Consider the following 16,121-nt stretch of genomic DNA (forward strand, 5'->3'; position numbering starts at 1 on the left):
GCGTCCCCACAAGGTCCAGCAAGCTCCCCTCCCAGGGGATGTGTGGGCATGTCTTAGCCCACTGAAGCCTTGCCACACCTTTCTTAAGCCCATTTTACAGATGGGGAAATGGAGGCTTAGAGAGGTCCAGCCACATCCCCAAGGCCACACAGCTGCAGTGTGGCAGAACCATGATCTGTCCCCGGGGCCCCTGGCACCCTCACCTCAGGGCTGCTGTGTGCCCGTAAGTTACCCACACGGGTGGTATGTGAGAGCAGCCTGAGGTCCTCGGGGTTGGGTGGGATGCGGATCCGTCGAGGCACCAGGCCCAGGTCCCCCAGCTGGTAGGGTGGGACGCTGGACAGCTGCTGCAGCAGAGGCCCCGACTTGAGCGGCGGGGTGCTGCCCCGGCTGTGGGGAGGGGCTGGTGTCATCACCTCCATTCATAGATGAGAAAGCTGAGATTCAGAGACGCTCTGGGGAGCCAGGTTTCAGGCCCAGGTTCAGCTGAGGACACTCTTTGGACAAATCCCATAGCTGCTTCCTCTGAGGTCACATGGGGTTACTCACCGCTCCCTGGGTGGGCCACAGGACTGGCTCTCTCGGCGGGGGGACTCAGCTGTCTGGGGTCTCAGGACCATGGCTGAGCTGAGCATGAGCAGCAGGTGCTGTAGCATCTCCTTGAGCTGCAGCTGGAACACTACATCGAAGTCACCGTCCTCCTCATTGGGCTGCATCTGCCGGTAGGGGTGGGGGCGGGCCCATAAGGTCAGGCCCTTCATGGCCCCAGCACCCACCTCTGGGAAACTCCAACTCCAGTGCCTGTTTTCTCTGTTCCCTGGCCTTGGTGGGATACCCATTCTCCATATGGGAAGACTGAGGCCCAAGACCTTCCAGGGCCTCAGAGGACTCCATCCAGGCCCCTTTGAGACCTTGAAGGGATCTTTGAAGCACAGAATCAGAAAAGGACAGGCTTGCCAGGAATCTCACGGGAAAGATGGGGTCCCTGGTCTGGCCTGCCCATCTCCGGTGGCCCAGTTGTCTTTGAGCAGTCTCTGTCCTTAGCTCGATCCCCTGCCCGCCACGTTCACCCACTTCCAGTTCACCTGCACAGTGTCCCGTAGGAAGGAGGTGGCCTTGGCCAGGGCCGTCTCCAGGCTCGCGCGAACCTTCTGCTCTTCGGTCAGCTCCTGCTGTAGCCGCTGCTCCTCGGCCTGCTGCTGCTCCAGCTGCAGCTTCAGCTGGTCTCTCTGGCTTCTGGGCTCAGGACCCAGACGAGTCAGCCTCCTCCCCGTTCTAGGGTGAGGGGTCCTGCCTTTTCTCCCAGCCCACCGGGGCCCCCGGCCAGCCCCAGGCCTCAGCCTGTTTGACAGACGAAGCCTGGAGGCCCCTCTAGAGAGGGGAAGTCGCTGGCCCTGTCACGTGGCCGCGAAGGGCAGGGTTCCCACCTGCTCCCGCCGCTCGCCCTTCCGCGGGCCGCACCTCAGTGCCTGGTGATCCTTCTGCAGCTGCAGGAGGTCCTGCTCCAGCTGGCTCAGCAGGAGGCGCAGCCGCCCGGCCTCGGCCATGCCCTGCTGCTGCTCGCGGCACTTCTCCGTCAGCATGAGGATGATCTGAAGTGTGGGCAGGTGACCATGTCCCAGGCCCGCCACAGGCCCTGAGCCAGCCCGGCTCCCCTAGGGAGGCCAGCCGAGGCCCTGGGAGAGCCCGGCACCCTCTCTGGGTAGCAGCTGGGTCCCCAGGGTTGGGTTCCACTTCAGTTATGGGGCTTTAAACCAGATACAAACCAGAGGTGGGGGCCAGAGCCCACATCAGGAGGGTCCCCTCGCCTCACGGCTGCCTCCCTCGTGATTTGGCCCCGGGTCCACCCCTGCCGGGCCATATTTGTCCCAAGGACAGGGCCCCTAGGGTTCCTTCCTGCTCTCCATGCCAAACACCCTATGATGCGGGTCTGGAGGGCACACCTTCTGGTGGCCTCTGCTGTGCTTGGCCATGACCTTCTGGGAGTTCTCCAGCAGCTCCAGCTGTTTGCACAGGCTGTCCTGGTTGCCCCGGAGCTGCTCGTTCTCCTGCAGCAGCTGCATGCCTTGCTGGGATATCTTGGCCAGCTGCAGGGTCACGGTGTTGTTCTCCATGATGGCCCGCTTGGTCGTGTCCCACATCTGGCTCGTGGCCACCTCGTGGAACTCTGTGGCCACCATGTTCACGCGCTGGATGATCTCTTTCTTCAGTCTAATCAGGAGGGGTGGGAGTGAGGGTGTCAGGCAGGGTGGGCGCAGGCACCTCCTGCCTGCGCGGGGGTCCCCGGAGCACCTAGACCTCTACGTTCTGTCCCCCAGGGGGGCCCAGGGCCACAGGCAGGAGGCTTACTGTGGACCCTTGGTACCATTTTGAACCGTATCAGTGTGTTATTAACTATTAAATAAATACAATTTAAGTCACAGAAAGTGGCAAAAGGAAGTCCAGGGATTCTTCAATGCCGGCGTGAGAACTGGGAACCTGGTTCCCCCTCCCACCCCCACCATCAATCAGCCAGGATTATGAGGAGCAGCCGGGAGGGGCATCAAGGAGCTAGTACAGCCCCCCGTTAGAAGCCGAGGCTGTCGGAGGCCTGTGGACCGGGCTGTTCTTGGCCCCAGGAGGGGGCCCTGGGGCCTGGCGCCAGCCTGCGCACCTGTCCTTGTCCAGCACAGACTTCTTCTCCAGGTTGTGCACATGGTCCCGGTGTTCGTTCTCCTGCTTCTGCAGCTGGTCCTCTAGCAACATGATCTTCTCCATGAGCTCCTCTTTCTGCAGCCGGAACTCCTCCAGGGCTGCCAGCTTCCCCCCTGCCCCACCGCAGGGCACAGTCCTGGTGAGGGGCCGCCTCGGGAGGGCAGGGTCCCAGGGGTGGGGCCTTGAGCAGCAGGGGCCTTGAGTGATGCCCCCAACACCTCCCGATCCAGTAGGGCCAGTCCCCTGTCCCCACACATGCCATGCGCGGTCCTGCCCACCTTTATGGCTTAGTCTGGAATGCCCTTCCTCTCCTTCACTAGTCTTACAAAGCCTGGTTCAGCCTCCACCTCCTCCAAGAAGCCTCCCTTGACTCTCCTCTACTCCCCGCTCATGAAGGTGACAGTGACCACAGCCACTGAATTTGAACACCTTCTCTGGGTCAGGCACTCAGGCTGTCATTGAAACTCACAACCACCCTTGCCAGCTGGGTGACCTTGGGCAAGACCCTCCACCTTCCTGAAGTGCTTCCTCACCTACAAAGCGGCGGGTGGTGATGGTATTTCCTGCCTCAGGACTGCTGGGACAATTACCAAGATAGATACATGTGGAAAGCAGCACGTAGCTGTTGTTACTCAAGGGAGATGTATCCCCATTTCCCAGGTGAGAAAACAGGGTCAGAGAGAAGTGCTAGCCCAAGGTCACAAAGATAGTTAGTGGGAAAGCTCAAAGAAACAGAGCCTTGGATTCCCCACCCCCATGGCATGTGCCCCAGGCTTGCCGGCCTGTGCCCCTCACCAAGGATGATATTCTCGGTGGTGAGCTGGTCCTTGGTCTCCTGGAACTCGTGGCGCACCTGGGCTAGCTGTGCCTCAAAGGCATCCTTCTCCATCTCCTTGGCCAGCTGCAGGCTTTGGAGCTGCTCGTTGAGGTCAGTGATCTCATCCACCCGCTGGTTGAGCGTGCGCTTGAGGAAGGCCACGATCTCCTTCTTGTTGTTGGCCAGCTGCTCAAACTCCTGGCGAAACAGCTTCTCCTGCACAGCCAGCTCATCCCACTTCCGCTGGTACCTGAGGCGGGTGCGGGGCAGAGGTCCAGAGGGCTGGACAAGCCAGGCCTCCATGCAGCTAGGCTGTTCCCTGGACCCTCCCATTAGCGGGGCATTTGAAGTTCCAGCCTCGTCTCCCCCTGTGCCCCCTGATCAATCCTTGTGACCACAGCCAATGCCTGTGCTCAGCGCTTTGCGTTCATTACATCAGTAGAATGTAAGCTCTGTGAGGGCGGAGCCTCTGTTACATTCACAGCTGTGTCCCCAACACCTAGGACAGTGTCTAGTCCATAGTAGGTACTCAGTGTGTATTTGTTGAATCCACAGCAACCTGTAATGAAGTAGGTGTCATGATGATTATACCCATTTTACAGGTGAAGAAACTGAGGCGCAGGATGCTGCATCTCTGAGTTAGCAAATGGCAAAACCAGAACTTGAACCCAAGTTAGTCTAACCCCAAAGTCGAGGCTCTCAACCATAATGCTTGCTGCCGGCTCTGCACCCTCCTTAATGCTTCCGCACTTCGTAATCCCAAGCCTTTGCACCTGTGGTCTTCCTTACCCTTCTCCATTGAGTGAACTCCTGTGTTGCCACCTCAGTGGAAACTTCTTGGCCCTGAGCAGCATTTGTGGCCCTCTCTTTGGTGCCCTCTTGTAGGTTGACCCTTGTCCCACTGGGAAGTCAAGGCCTGACCTCCTCCATCTCTGTAGTTTAGGGGCCTGGCAGAGGAGCTTGGCAAATAATAAGTACCCAATAACTGTCTCCCAAATGCATTTTTCCCAAATACATTCCATCTGGTGTCTCAGCTTGAGGGAAGCTTGTGAATTTTTAAGCCGCATGGTGCGCCTTAGTTCCCTAACCAGTGATTGAACTTGTGCCCTCAGCAGTGAAATTGCAGAGTCCTAACCATTAAACCGCCAGGGAATTCCCACAACCATCTTTTGAAGGCTACTGCATACAGGGCAGTGCAGGGTACAAAGCTGAATGACCTGATCTGTGGAGTAAAGAAGTGGCCTGGCTTAGGGATGTCAGGAGCCAGGGCTCGCATCCTGGATCCTCTTCCCTGGGGTGCCTTCCTCTCCCTGAGCCTCAGTCTCCCCACCTCTGTAATGGGGATAACATGAGGGCCTCTCTCGTGGGACTGTTTTAAAGACGCAGTGAGCACCAGCACAGGAGGGTCTCAACATTAGCTGTGAGTATCTGCAACACCACCTAGGGAAGACCCTTTACTTGTCACCAAAGGGTGTGTCTTTAAGGGTCACCCTGAGACTGGGCTAGTGCATCATAACAGAGAGGAAACGTGTACAAATAACAAAAGTGGGCAAGTGAACATGTCTCGGAAGAATTAGAGAATCCCCCCTCCTCACACCACCACCCACATCATGCAGCCCTCCTCATTTACATTTGGGGAAACTGAGACCCAGCGTGGACAAGTGGGCTCAGCAGCTGGGGAAGCTGGTGGGGCCCACAGATCAGGGAATCATAGCACAGTCGCTGTGGGGGGTGGAGGGGGCGGATGGAAGGAGGGACACGTGAGCACCTGCCTTCCAGGGGGCTGCTGTTTCCAATTCATCCCTCTGATTGAACTCTGCTCTCTTATAAAATGCGTGGTCCCACGGGTCAGCTGTGAGGCAGGGGAGAGCGGTGCTTGCTTGGGGTGGGCTCGCTAGTTAGCACTGGGACCTTGGAACTCTGGGGGCTGAGATGGGGTGGGGAAATCCATTGTGCCTCAAAATGTTACCTTGGAGGAACCTGAGGCTGGGGTGGGTGGGGTCTGAACATCCCATGGGAGGCCAGAACACAGGTCTAGGACCCCCTGGCTGAGCTGGCACAGCGGCCAGCTCTGCTGACCCAGCAGGACCACCCTGCCCAGCCACCCACCGTGCCAGCCTGTCTTCCAGGTCGCGGATCTGGATGTGGTAGAACTCCCGGATCTCCTCACTTATAGGCATTTCCATGGGCTTGTTGGCCAGGCTGGGATCCTTCTTGCCACCTTTCTTCTTCTTGACCTCTGGATCCTTGGCCTCCTTGCCTGCCTTCTTTTTTGGAGCCATGGCTGGTGGCAGCCACTACTCCAGGGCCCCTTTAAGAGGCGAGATGGTTGCTAAGGAAGTTGGTCCCATACATAGCAACAAGCTGAGGATGTGAGTCAGGGCTTAAAGGGACCTTCCCTCTTCCTGGCAAGGTTGGGCTTCAGAGACCCGCCTCTGGCTCCAAGGCCAAAGTGCCACAGGGACCATAGGCCTGGGTATCCCAGGCAATGGCGTCTCAGAGAGCAGGACGCCAGGCTTATGGGGCGTTCTTTTGGGCTCTGAGGAGACCCCTCCTTCCCTCCAGTGGAAATAAGTTACATGGAATATTAGTGAGTCAGGGCCCTAGAAATCACCACCCTGACGCTTTGTGCCCATTGGGAATGGGGGGGACTTCTACAGAGCTCCCCCCGTCCCAGGTCAAGAAGCCCCTCCCTCTGAGCCCAGCTCGTTCGTTCTTTGGTGGTGCAGCTACACAGCAAGATCATCTCTCAGTTCACGCAAAGCGGGGTCGAGAAGCAGTGCGGTAAGAATGGATGTTTTCTATCAGAGGCTCCCATGCTGGGGTCCCAAGATGTCCCAGTCCAGAGGCTGGTTCAGTTTTCCACAAAGCTCAGGGAAAGAGCTCCATCTGCCCCATGCTGACCCCGGCAAACCGAAGCTTATTCTGTAGCTTTGGTCTGGGGTGGTATCATCCTGGGTCAGGAGGGCAGGCAGTGATGGGCTGGCAGAGGCCCTAGCTGGCAGCCGTGCACAGGCTCTGGCCCCCTCGTGCTCCTTCTCCTGGCCCTCATCTCCCGCCAGCCGTGCCCATATGCCTGCTGTGTCCACCCAGCGCTTGTGAGCCCGCACACTCCCTGGGGCCGTGGCTGGGTCCTCTTCATCCCTGTTGTCCCAGGGCTTGGCAACGTCTCGGCATTTAGCTGCTGTGCCTCCCTAAAAGTCTGATGGCTGGACAAGGGGCAGCTCGGTGTTACATCAGCAACTGGGGTTGGTTTGAGCGGCCAGATCTTGTAAACAGTGGGATCCTTGGGGTGGGTGCAGGGAGATGCGGAGGTGGGTGTTTGGCAACGAGGCAGGTTGCAGCAGCGGTTGGTTACAGCGGACTCAAGTTCGGGCACTGTTTCTTACATCCAGTGTAAGAGACATCTTACATCTTGGGCCAGTGGCCTGACCTCACTGAGCTGTAAAATAGGGAGACCATGCTGTCGATGGAACGTGACCTTGCATGTGAAGTACATGGTGCAAAGACTTGGTCCAGGGATGCAGTAGGCACTTAATAAGTGGCCGCTAATGGTGCCATCAGCAGAGCAGGTAGATGAGGCTCCAGCCTGCTCTGTGTGTTGGACGGCCTCTGGGATTTCCAGCATCCCAGTATTCCCAGCCTGTGGGGGTCTATCTTTCCCAGAATGTCGGTTCCCTGCAGGCTGGGGCAGCCCTGGGACAGCCCCCACATTTCTGCACGGGCTTCAGCCTTTGCACAGACTCCCAACAGTGCAGTGAGTCTGCCTGCCTGGGATTGCAGACAGCGGGACACTGAAGCCTCCGAGACAGCATGACCTGGCTCAGTGCCCAAGACTTGGGGCTAGCAGGGGGGCTGCCCCTGTAGCCCAAAGCAATGCTGCCCACTCCAGCGGGACACTGCCCCTCCCCCACCCGAGCAGGGAGGTGGGGGGCCCCACGGGAGCCCAGTGCAGGCAAAGCTTCTCCATGGTGCCGCCCCACTGCCCTTCCTCCCGGGTTTCTACCTTCTTTTACCTGCAGCACATCTCAGGAGGTAGCTCTGAATCCCCAGCCCCGTGGGGCAGTATGGCCAGCAGCCGCCTCAGGCTGCCTGGAGCCCACAGGAAGGCATCAGGTTTAGGACCTGTACTTCCTCCTTTGTTAGCACCAGAGTCGCCCCTGGGGGCTGTGGGGGCCAGGCTTATAAATGCGCTGCACTCACATGCAAGACTGACCAGCTGGGCCTCCAGGCCAGCCTTTCACGGGGTGGGGGTGGGGAAGGGGACTCCTGCAGGTTGGAGGATATCCCTTTCTGGGGCTTGTTTGGAGATTCTTCCCAAAGCTCCCTATTCCAGGGCCACAGACTATCATCTTCCCCTGGGACACTCTCTCATGATTTTTTTTAAAAATAAATTTATTTATTTAATTTATTTTATTTTTGGCTGTGTTGGGTCTTCATTGCTGCGCGTGGGCTTTCTCTAGTTGTGGCGAGCGGGGGCTACTCTTTGTTGCGATCGCTTCTCATTGGGGTGGCTTCTCCTGTTGCGGAGCACAGGCTCTAGGCGCGAGGGCTTCAGTAGTTGTGGCTCGCCGGCATAGTTGCTCCGAGGCATGTGGGATCTTCCCAGACCAGGGCTTGAACCCATGTACCCTGCATTGGCAGGCGAGTCTTAACCACTGCACCGCCAGGGAAGCCTACTTTCTCATGATTGCTTCTCAAACTGCCTGCTGTGTCCTGCTTTGGGGACTGGTGTTGGCGGCCCGGAGCTGCCGGACCTGCCAGACCGCAAAGTGCAGCAGCCGCTTCAGCAGCTGGTCTTCTGATAGGAGTGGGGGCAGCAGACTTAGCTTCAGGCCAGGGTAGCGGACTGGGGGCACCGCCACCTCTGGGAGGCTCTGGAGGGAGGAAGCCCAGCCCCAAGGGAAACACGGAAGCCAGGCATCATTAAACATGCCTGAAGCCTTGCCCACCTCTATGGAGCACACAACATGAGAGATTCCTTCATTCAGGGGGTGTGTGTGTGTGTGTGTGTGTGTGTGTGATGTAATACCACCCACCACTAGTGTAAACTCAAGAGGACCCAGACTTTCTCATTCGTGGCTGCATCGCAGAGCCTAGGATGAAGGTTGGCATGTAGTAGGTTCTCAGTAAATATCTATTAACCAAATAAGACCTGGGTGGGAGTTTGGATGGCACAGTAAAGGAACTTGATGGACCCTTCCCTCTGCAAAACAATAATTTAATTTGTGAAGATTTTTTTTTAAGAAAGAAACAACACAAAGTATTTGGAAATTGTTTTAGGGCACAGCAAATGCAGAAACATTTAAGAAAATCTACAAAATCTCTGCAAGAATAAGTCTAGTATTCGAGCAATGAGGTACTTCCTTATCAGCTGTGATATATATTATTACATATACTAATATGATAATATGTAATAAAATATACACACATATTTGCTTTTTGCCCTGGATTTCTGGCATAGGGCTCCTAAAACCCTTGAAATTTCCTGAGTGAGAGGAGTGTCTTGCTATTCGTCACAAGCCCCTTTCCATATAGCTGAGTTTATGCTAACGAGGTGATGGGTTGGGGGGCCAAAAGCTTCAGGGTGGGGGCTGCTCACCAGAAAGACCGGGCACAGGATTAGAGGGTTAGAACTTTCAGCAGTTACCAACCCCCAGCCCTGGCCTGTGCGAAGGAAAGAGGGGCTGGAGGCTGAGTTCAGTCACCAGCGGCCAATGATGTAATAGACCCTGCCTTTGCAATGACACCTCTATAAAAACTTCTAAACAACAGCGTTTGGGGGAGCTTCTGGGTTAGTGAACACATGGAGGTGCTGGGAGGGTGGTGTGCCTAGAAGGGGCACGGAAGTTCTGGGCTACCCTGCCCGCCCATACCTTGCCCTATACGTCCCTTCCATTTGGCTGTTCTTTTTTTTAAATTAATTAATTAATTTGTATTTATTTATTTATTGGCTGTGTTGGGTCTTCGGTGCCCTGTGTGCAGGCTTCCTCTAACTGCGGCGAGCTGGGGCTACTCTTCATTGCTGTGCGCGGGCTTCTCAGTGCAGCGGCTTCTCTTGTTGCGGAGCACGGGATCTAGGCTCGAGGGTTGCCGTTGTGGCGTGTGGGCTCAGTAGTTGTGGCTCATGGGCTTAGTTGCTCTGCAGCATGTGGGATCTTCCTGGACCAGGGCTCGAACCGTGTCCCTTCATTGGCAGGCGGATTCTTAAGCACTGCACCACCAGGGAAGTCCCATTTGGCTGTTCTTGAGTTGTATCCTTTGTAAGAAACCAGTAACAGCAACTAAAGTTTTTTTCTTAATTCTGTAAGCTGTTCTAATGATTATCAGACCTGAGGAGGATGTTGTGAGAACCCTCGACTGTAGCCAGCTGGGCAGCAGTGTGGGTAGTGTGGGCACCCCTTTGGTCCTTTGGTGGCTGATGTCTGAAGTGGGGGCAGTTTTGTGGGTTGAGCCCTTGACCTGTGGGAGCTGCACTAACTGAATAATTAGTGTCAGAATTGACGTTAACTGTTGGACACCTAGTTGGTGTCGGAGACTTGGAGAAATGGTATGAAAAGTGACGTGTGTTTGGTGTCCGAAAAAAATATGCTTACTGCCCCTCCCCAGTTCTGTGTAACGTAAGTTTTACCTGGGTGTACTCCTCTGGGCCCACGTGGCCAAGAAGACGGCGGCTCCGTCTCCTCTCAGTTCCTAGTCTGGGGCTCCAGTGTCTCCCGGGAGAGGCACATGGCTGCCCTGTCTCATCCACCCTCTCCCTTGTTGCAGAATCTCCATTTCCAGCAGGTACAGCAGAGGACTTCCCACACAGGCCCACTCAGAGGGCAGAAGTGCCACTCCAGGTGTGGCAGGTTAAAAATACCTGCATCCTGACCACCTCAGCTAGCTCCTAGGGTGGAGGTTCCACATGAGGAGGGGCAAGCTGGGAAGCACTGGGGCTGCCACCCCCTAGAGCTCACTTGTGGAGCAGGTGTCACCCCAGGAAAAGTAGGTCCGCCTCCAGCCTGGGTGCAGGGGTGCGTGGGTTCTGCTCTGGGGAAGGGCAGGCTGTGAGGACAGACCGCTCCACAGTTCTGCCTGAGGGAGCTGACTTTATTCGGATCAGAGCTTTGAAAACTCCTTGTCTAAGGGCATTGTCAAAATGAATAGAGATCTATGGTGGAGAGCGGTTAAGAGGAGGCTGGTAGTTCCATGATACAGCACCTGGTTTTACAAGTCTCTTGGCAACATCTGGTGCAACTTTTTACTCCAACGAGTGTAACTCTGCTGCCTGTAGTTTGGCTTTCTTCCTCGCCTTTAGGGATGGACTTAATTGGTTTCATTCTAGAATGTATTCTTTTGGGATTGGGATTGGAGAAATTTGCTAGGCTTATAGACGAAGTCACCATACTTCATTTGAAACTGATTGAAGTGTTTCAATGTGTTCATCTCCTCTTGGACAGTGTTCCTACCTAACAGGTAAAAAACACGGGGGACCAGGGAGGTGTAGGTTTCTGACCTGGAAAATTCAACTTTTATTGTTCTATGTTTTATTTCCATTCTTTTTATTTGGTTGCTTGTAGAAAATAATCATTCTTGAAGAGTCACTAGGTCTAGCCCATACAGATTCACATTCTAAATTCACGCCAGAATCCTGTTGTCTATTTATATTGATAACGCTTTCCTGAGAGTGGAGAACATGGGCTCTGGAGTCAGACAATCCTGTTTAAATCTAGGCTCTGCCATGTGCCAACAGGGGGACCTTGGCCAAGTTACTCTGTCTTTGTGCCTTTGTTTCCCCACATGTTAGTAGGTTTATAATGACATCTAACTCCTGGAGTTGTTGAGAAAATTCAGCAAGATACGTATAAAACACTCATGCCTGGCACATAATAAGTGCTCAATATACATTAACTACAATTAGAATTATTATCTACATTATTTTGATCCCATGAAGCACTTTTAAGCCACTGATTCATCGTGTGATTGGGGCTATAAAACAACACAATAGTAACCACCCTCTCCTCATGGGTAGCCACCACCCTGGCTTTGGTATATGTACCATTCTCACGCACGTTTTTACATAGTTTCAGCACATGTACCTGTAAGCAGTATATAGTCCTTTTTATGAGATTTAAAAACCTTACACAGGGACTTCCCTGGTGGGGCAGCGGATAAGGCGCCGAGCTCCCAATGCAGGGGACCCAGGTTCGATCCCTGGTCAGGGAACTAGATCCCACATGCTGCAACTAAGAGTTCATGTGCCACAACTAAGAGTTCATGTGTCGCAATTAAGGAGCCCTCCTGCCGCAACTACAACCTGGCACAACCAAAGAAATGAATAAAGAAATAAAAATACTAAAGAAATAAAAATACTAAAAAACCGCCCCCTACACAGTGCATCATTCTGTATGTGTTCTGTAACTTGTTCTTTTTACTCACCATTAAGTTTCTGAGGTTTATTCCTGTTGATATATGTAGGTCATGCATTTTTAACTGCCTTAAGAGGAGTTCATTGGTTGAATATACAATTTATCCACCCTCTAGTTGATGGACACTTGGTGTTTTTTTTTTTTCCCAATGTGTGAGTGTGTTTACTTTTTTTCCCCAGACTTGGCTGAGAATCAGAATCACCATCATCACGACTGACTGGGTGCTTACTGTACTCCCCGGGGGCCAGCTGAGCATCACTCCTCCACAGGCACCTCTCACAGGAGGGGACCAAGTCCCTCATCAAAGGCTTGTGGAACGAGGCCCAGGTGGATGTGACCCAGGCGGTCCTGATGCCAAGGTGTGTGCTTCTAGTCACTCTGCCATTCTGCCTCCCAGGAACAAATGCCTGGTGTCACCACGTGGGTGTACAGGCCCCTCAGCAGGGTCTAGCTGAGACTCCCAGCCTGGACCCGCAATTCCAGAAAGGCAGAGGGACTGGCTGCAGCTCACAGACTCTTCTGGTTTAGGGTTGCCCAGTTACAGATTCAACGCTCTATACCTTGGTTAGTTTCAGAACACCAGGGCCCTGCAAGAACATTTAACATTATTGGAGACTTTTTGGAGGAATGGCCTGCAGGCTCCATCTGTGCTGTGTTACAGGAGAACCAGGCCTTCTGACAGGAGCATAAAAAGGGCCAAGCTTGTTTGCCATTGGGTGGCGGTGGCGGGGGGGGAGTGAAATGGAAAGAGCTGTCAGAGACCCCAGGTCAAAGAATGTCAGGAACAGTCAGAGAGAGAGAGACTAACAAGCCACCACCGTGGGCCTGGAGGGGACACACAGCCCTGGGAAGAAGGAGCAGATAGTACTGACTTTGCTTTAACGTAAACTCAGTTTAGAACAGTTTAGAATTTAAGAATTCTGACCTTGGATCTCACTCCAAGGCGTTCTGGCTACTAGTGAGGCAACTACTGATTTAAGACAGTGAGAGTCTGATGCGCCCCCGCTGGAGTCAGCTTCGTGAGTTACTGCATCTCTCTGAGCCTCAGCTTCTTCATCTGTAAAATGGGGAGAGAACCCACCCCAAAGACAAGATACACGAGGGGCCTGACGAGAAGCAGGGACTCAATAAATGTCATCATGACCTCCCTTAAGGCAAGTCTCACCAGAGAATGGCCCGGTTGCGGGGATGCACCCTCCAAGTGGCCTTGACTTGTTGGATTTCTTAACGCTATGAGCGAGATCAGGATTTGAATGAGAGAGTGACTGGGGACAAAAGGGTAGAAATGGAAGTTCTTACGAAGGACCCCACACCCCTGCGCCCAGTATTCTAGCAGGTTTCCAGTGTGACCCCAAGCCTAATGTAAGGGTGCCCTCCCCATGCTGGGCCAGACTCATCACAAGCTCCCCAGGTCACCAGCAGGCTTCGTGACCAGCAGGATACGCTCTCCAGATCTGGAGGAAGTTCACCGGAAGGCTAGACGGTGTGGCGGCAGGAACAGAGGAGGAGAGCAGTCACATGGATAAAGTGACTTCATCACATGCCAGAGATGCACTGTCACCACATGCTCAAGTAGGGCACCACCTGCCAAGACAGAGTCCTGCCGTCTCTGAGATGAGAGACATTCCATACACAGAGACACAGGATGATGGGAGAACTGCCTGCTCTCAGGCAGCGTCCTACACACTTCGTGGCTTGTCTCGATGCCAGGCAGCTCTAGACCCCAACTCAAGTTGATGGTGACCTGGATCTAGAAGTTTCTGAGCCACGGCCACGGGTGTCTGGGCTCTTCCCCAGTGGACCATCGATGAAGCCTTTCTCCTTCCGCTCCCCAAGGTAAAACCAGACCGCGAGTTACCCCGGACGCTGTGAACGGGCGCTGATTCCTTTATTTATTAGACTTGAGTGCCTTCGTACAGAACGGTACAGAGATGATACATGTTTGTGCTTCAATACTTTCAAACACTGAGATTCTGATAATTTCAAAGTAAACAAGTTTCAAGACAGACTAGCTTTTTTTTTTTTAAATATCCTTTTGATAAATTATTTTTATATAAATAACAGAAAAAGGAAAACCAACATGTTGGACAAACGAGGTCCTGAAGCATGAGCATTGTTTGGTCAAGGGCAGGGGACAAAACAAGCAGTAACAGGAAGAAACAAACCAAGGCAGGTCCCTAAGTCTATCCTAAGGAAATAAGATCTCATAAGGGAAGGGAGACAGACCTGAAAACTAATCTGAGTGCAAAGGGGGGATTTCAAAGCCTTGAGAAGAGAACTCCATGATGCATCTAACGGGGCGGGTGAGAAGTATATTCTGAAAGGGAGGCAGGGGCGGCGGCGAACTAGCACACACCACATTTGCAAGGACGATGCCACGAGACAGTAATATACACACACGGTCTGCAGGGGCTAAAGGGGCTGGGGGGGGAGGGAGTGGGACATTTTTGTGACTTCCACTGTCATTATATTTCACAACAGCAGCAGAAAAAATAGTGCGCTCCCTTCGGGAGAACGAGCTGCTGAGTCCTGAGGACGACGAGACATCCTTCCTGCATTTGCTTCTTTAATTTCTGCATCAGAGCTAAGGTTTATACAGCTATGTTTTCATACAGAGAATAAAGCAATCGTTTTCTCTTACAAGCACGACGACATATGACCCCACACTACACAAAATAAAGTACTATGAAGTATCTTAAACGGAGGATAATTTGAGGGGTCTCGGGGTCTGGATAAATCCAGCAGGCTGCTCTTAGGTGGTTTGAAGTCTTAGGGCACAGACCATGCTCTACAGGAAGGGACCTCTGACCAGGAGCCTGCGGAACCCATTCTGTTCTGGTTCTTTCTGACCCTGGGGCTCTCCCCAGGCTGACCCCGCTGAGAAAGAGGAGCTCTGTTGGGGTGATACCTGGGGAAGGATGGGGTCTGGTCTGAAGGACCAGGTCTAACGGCTTATCCAAGAGACCCAGGTCCCCGGTGGGAGCTTGCTCCTCACTCTTCTGGGGGCAGTGACAGACCGTGGTCAGGGAGGGAGCCGAGGCAGGCACCCAGCCTGACTTCCCGTGGACGCCCCCAGCCCCAGCCCTGGGAGATGAGGGGAACGAGCCCCTGGGGAGAGCAGAGGTCGACTCCAGCTCAAACCTCTCGAGATGTCACCTGAGCTTCACTTCCAAGTTAACCTGGATGAGAGCCGGTGCCGAGGGGTATGAACTGGCATGAAGATGACAGACTCATCCTCAGTTTGAAATACTCCAAGAACGGACATCTCAGTGATTCCCAACAAGAACAGGAACAACCCCAAACGGGTTTTAAAATAAAACACCCAAATGTCGACCTTCCCATACGCAAGCAATGTGCACATGTCACGCTGGATTATGTACAAGGTCATAAAATCATGACTGACGGGGAGGAGGTGTCCATTCGTCCCAAACAGTTCCAGGAACCCTCCAGCAGCGTGTCCCTCACACCCAACGTCTCCTCCAGGATACATCTAGAAGGTACTCTTTTTAAAAAACACAATGCATAATTTTGTTTCAAACGAGAAGAGGGCATCACCAAACACGAGAACGCAGCGGCGACAGTGCCGGCGGGCGTGCAGAGCTGGGGCAGGCGATGGAGGGAGAGGGGGGCAGCAAAGGAAACGAGGCGGTCGGCGGTCAGGGCTGCGAGCACTTCGGGGAGAGGGTTCTTTTTGTGGAGGGGCGGCTTATTTTTTAACTGCTTATTTCTTCATCTGTTTTATTCAGTTTCTTCAGCGTGTCCAGCAGTTTCTGTGGGGTGAGAATGTGCGTGGATCCTGGGGGGGCAGAAAAGACCGTGAGCGCGCTCGCTCTGGTTTCCAACACGTTTCCCCTTCCTGCCCTCTCCATTCCCAGAGCTGCCACCGTGCCCCCTCCCCCACCCCGGCCTCGGTCTAGTGGACGCAGGGAGGGGGTTGGGCATGGGGGTTTGGGGTCATGTCACAACAGGCCTGGGAGACATTTGGGGGCTGTGGATACACAGAACACCTCCTGTGGCTCAGGCAGGGTCCTGGGCTGTAGCGAGGAAGAAGCCTGCCTCTCCATCAGGGCTCAGCGCCGCCTGCCAGAGGACAGGGCAGCTGCACTTCTCATTCTCTCCTGACCTCAAGGTGAAGCCAGGGAGAGAAGTTCCAAACCGCAAGGCAGGGAAGAGGCTGGGAATGGGGCAGGGGTGAGCAG

At 54.1% G+C, this 16,121-nt stretch overlaps 2 protein-coding genes across 2 annotated transcripts in view; both read right to left on the minus strand.

The window, feature by feature from the left end:
* Positions 1-116: 116 nt before the first annotated feature.
* CFAP157 (cilia and flagella associated protein 157) lies at positions 117-5,852 on the minus strand. Its single transcript, XM_057720579.1, has 8 exons — positions 5,621-5,852; positions 3,490-3,761; positions 2,654-2,807; positions 1,944-2,211; positions 1,462-1,592; positions 1,086-1,236; positions 550-716; positions 117-390 (listed from the first exon to the last, which is right to left on the minus strand). Exons 1-8 carry the CDS (start codon positions 5,791-5,793, stop codon positions 117-119), a joined length of 1,590 nt encoding a protein of 529 aa, XP_057576562.1. The 5' UTR covers positions 5,794-5,852.
* A 7,951-nt stretch (positions 5,853-13,803) lies between these two features.
* Positions 13,804-16,121, minus strand: part of STXBP1 (syntaxin binding protein 1) — a 65,339-nt gene continuing 63,021 nt past the window's right edge. The window contains exon 19 of the mRNA XM_057724809.1: positions 13,804-15,718. Coding sequence (XP_057580792.1) covers positions 15,636-15,718 — 83 coding nt within the window. The 3' untranslated portion in view covers positions 13,804-15,635. The remainder of the gene's footprint in view (positions 15,719-16,121) is intronic.

Source organism: Hippopotamus amphibius, chromosome 2 (genome assembly GCF_030028045.1).
Source record: "Hippopotamus amphibius kiboko isolate mHipAmp2 chromosome 2, mHipAmp2.hap2, whole genome shotgun sequence".
In the NCBI taxonomy this organism is placed as follows: Eukaryota; Metazoa; Chordata; class Mammalia; order Artiodactyla; family Hippopotamidae; genus Hippopotamus; species Hippopotamus amphibius.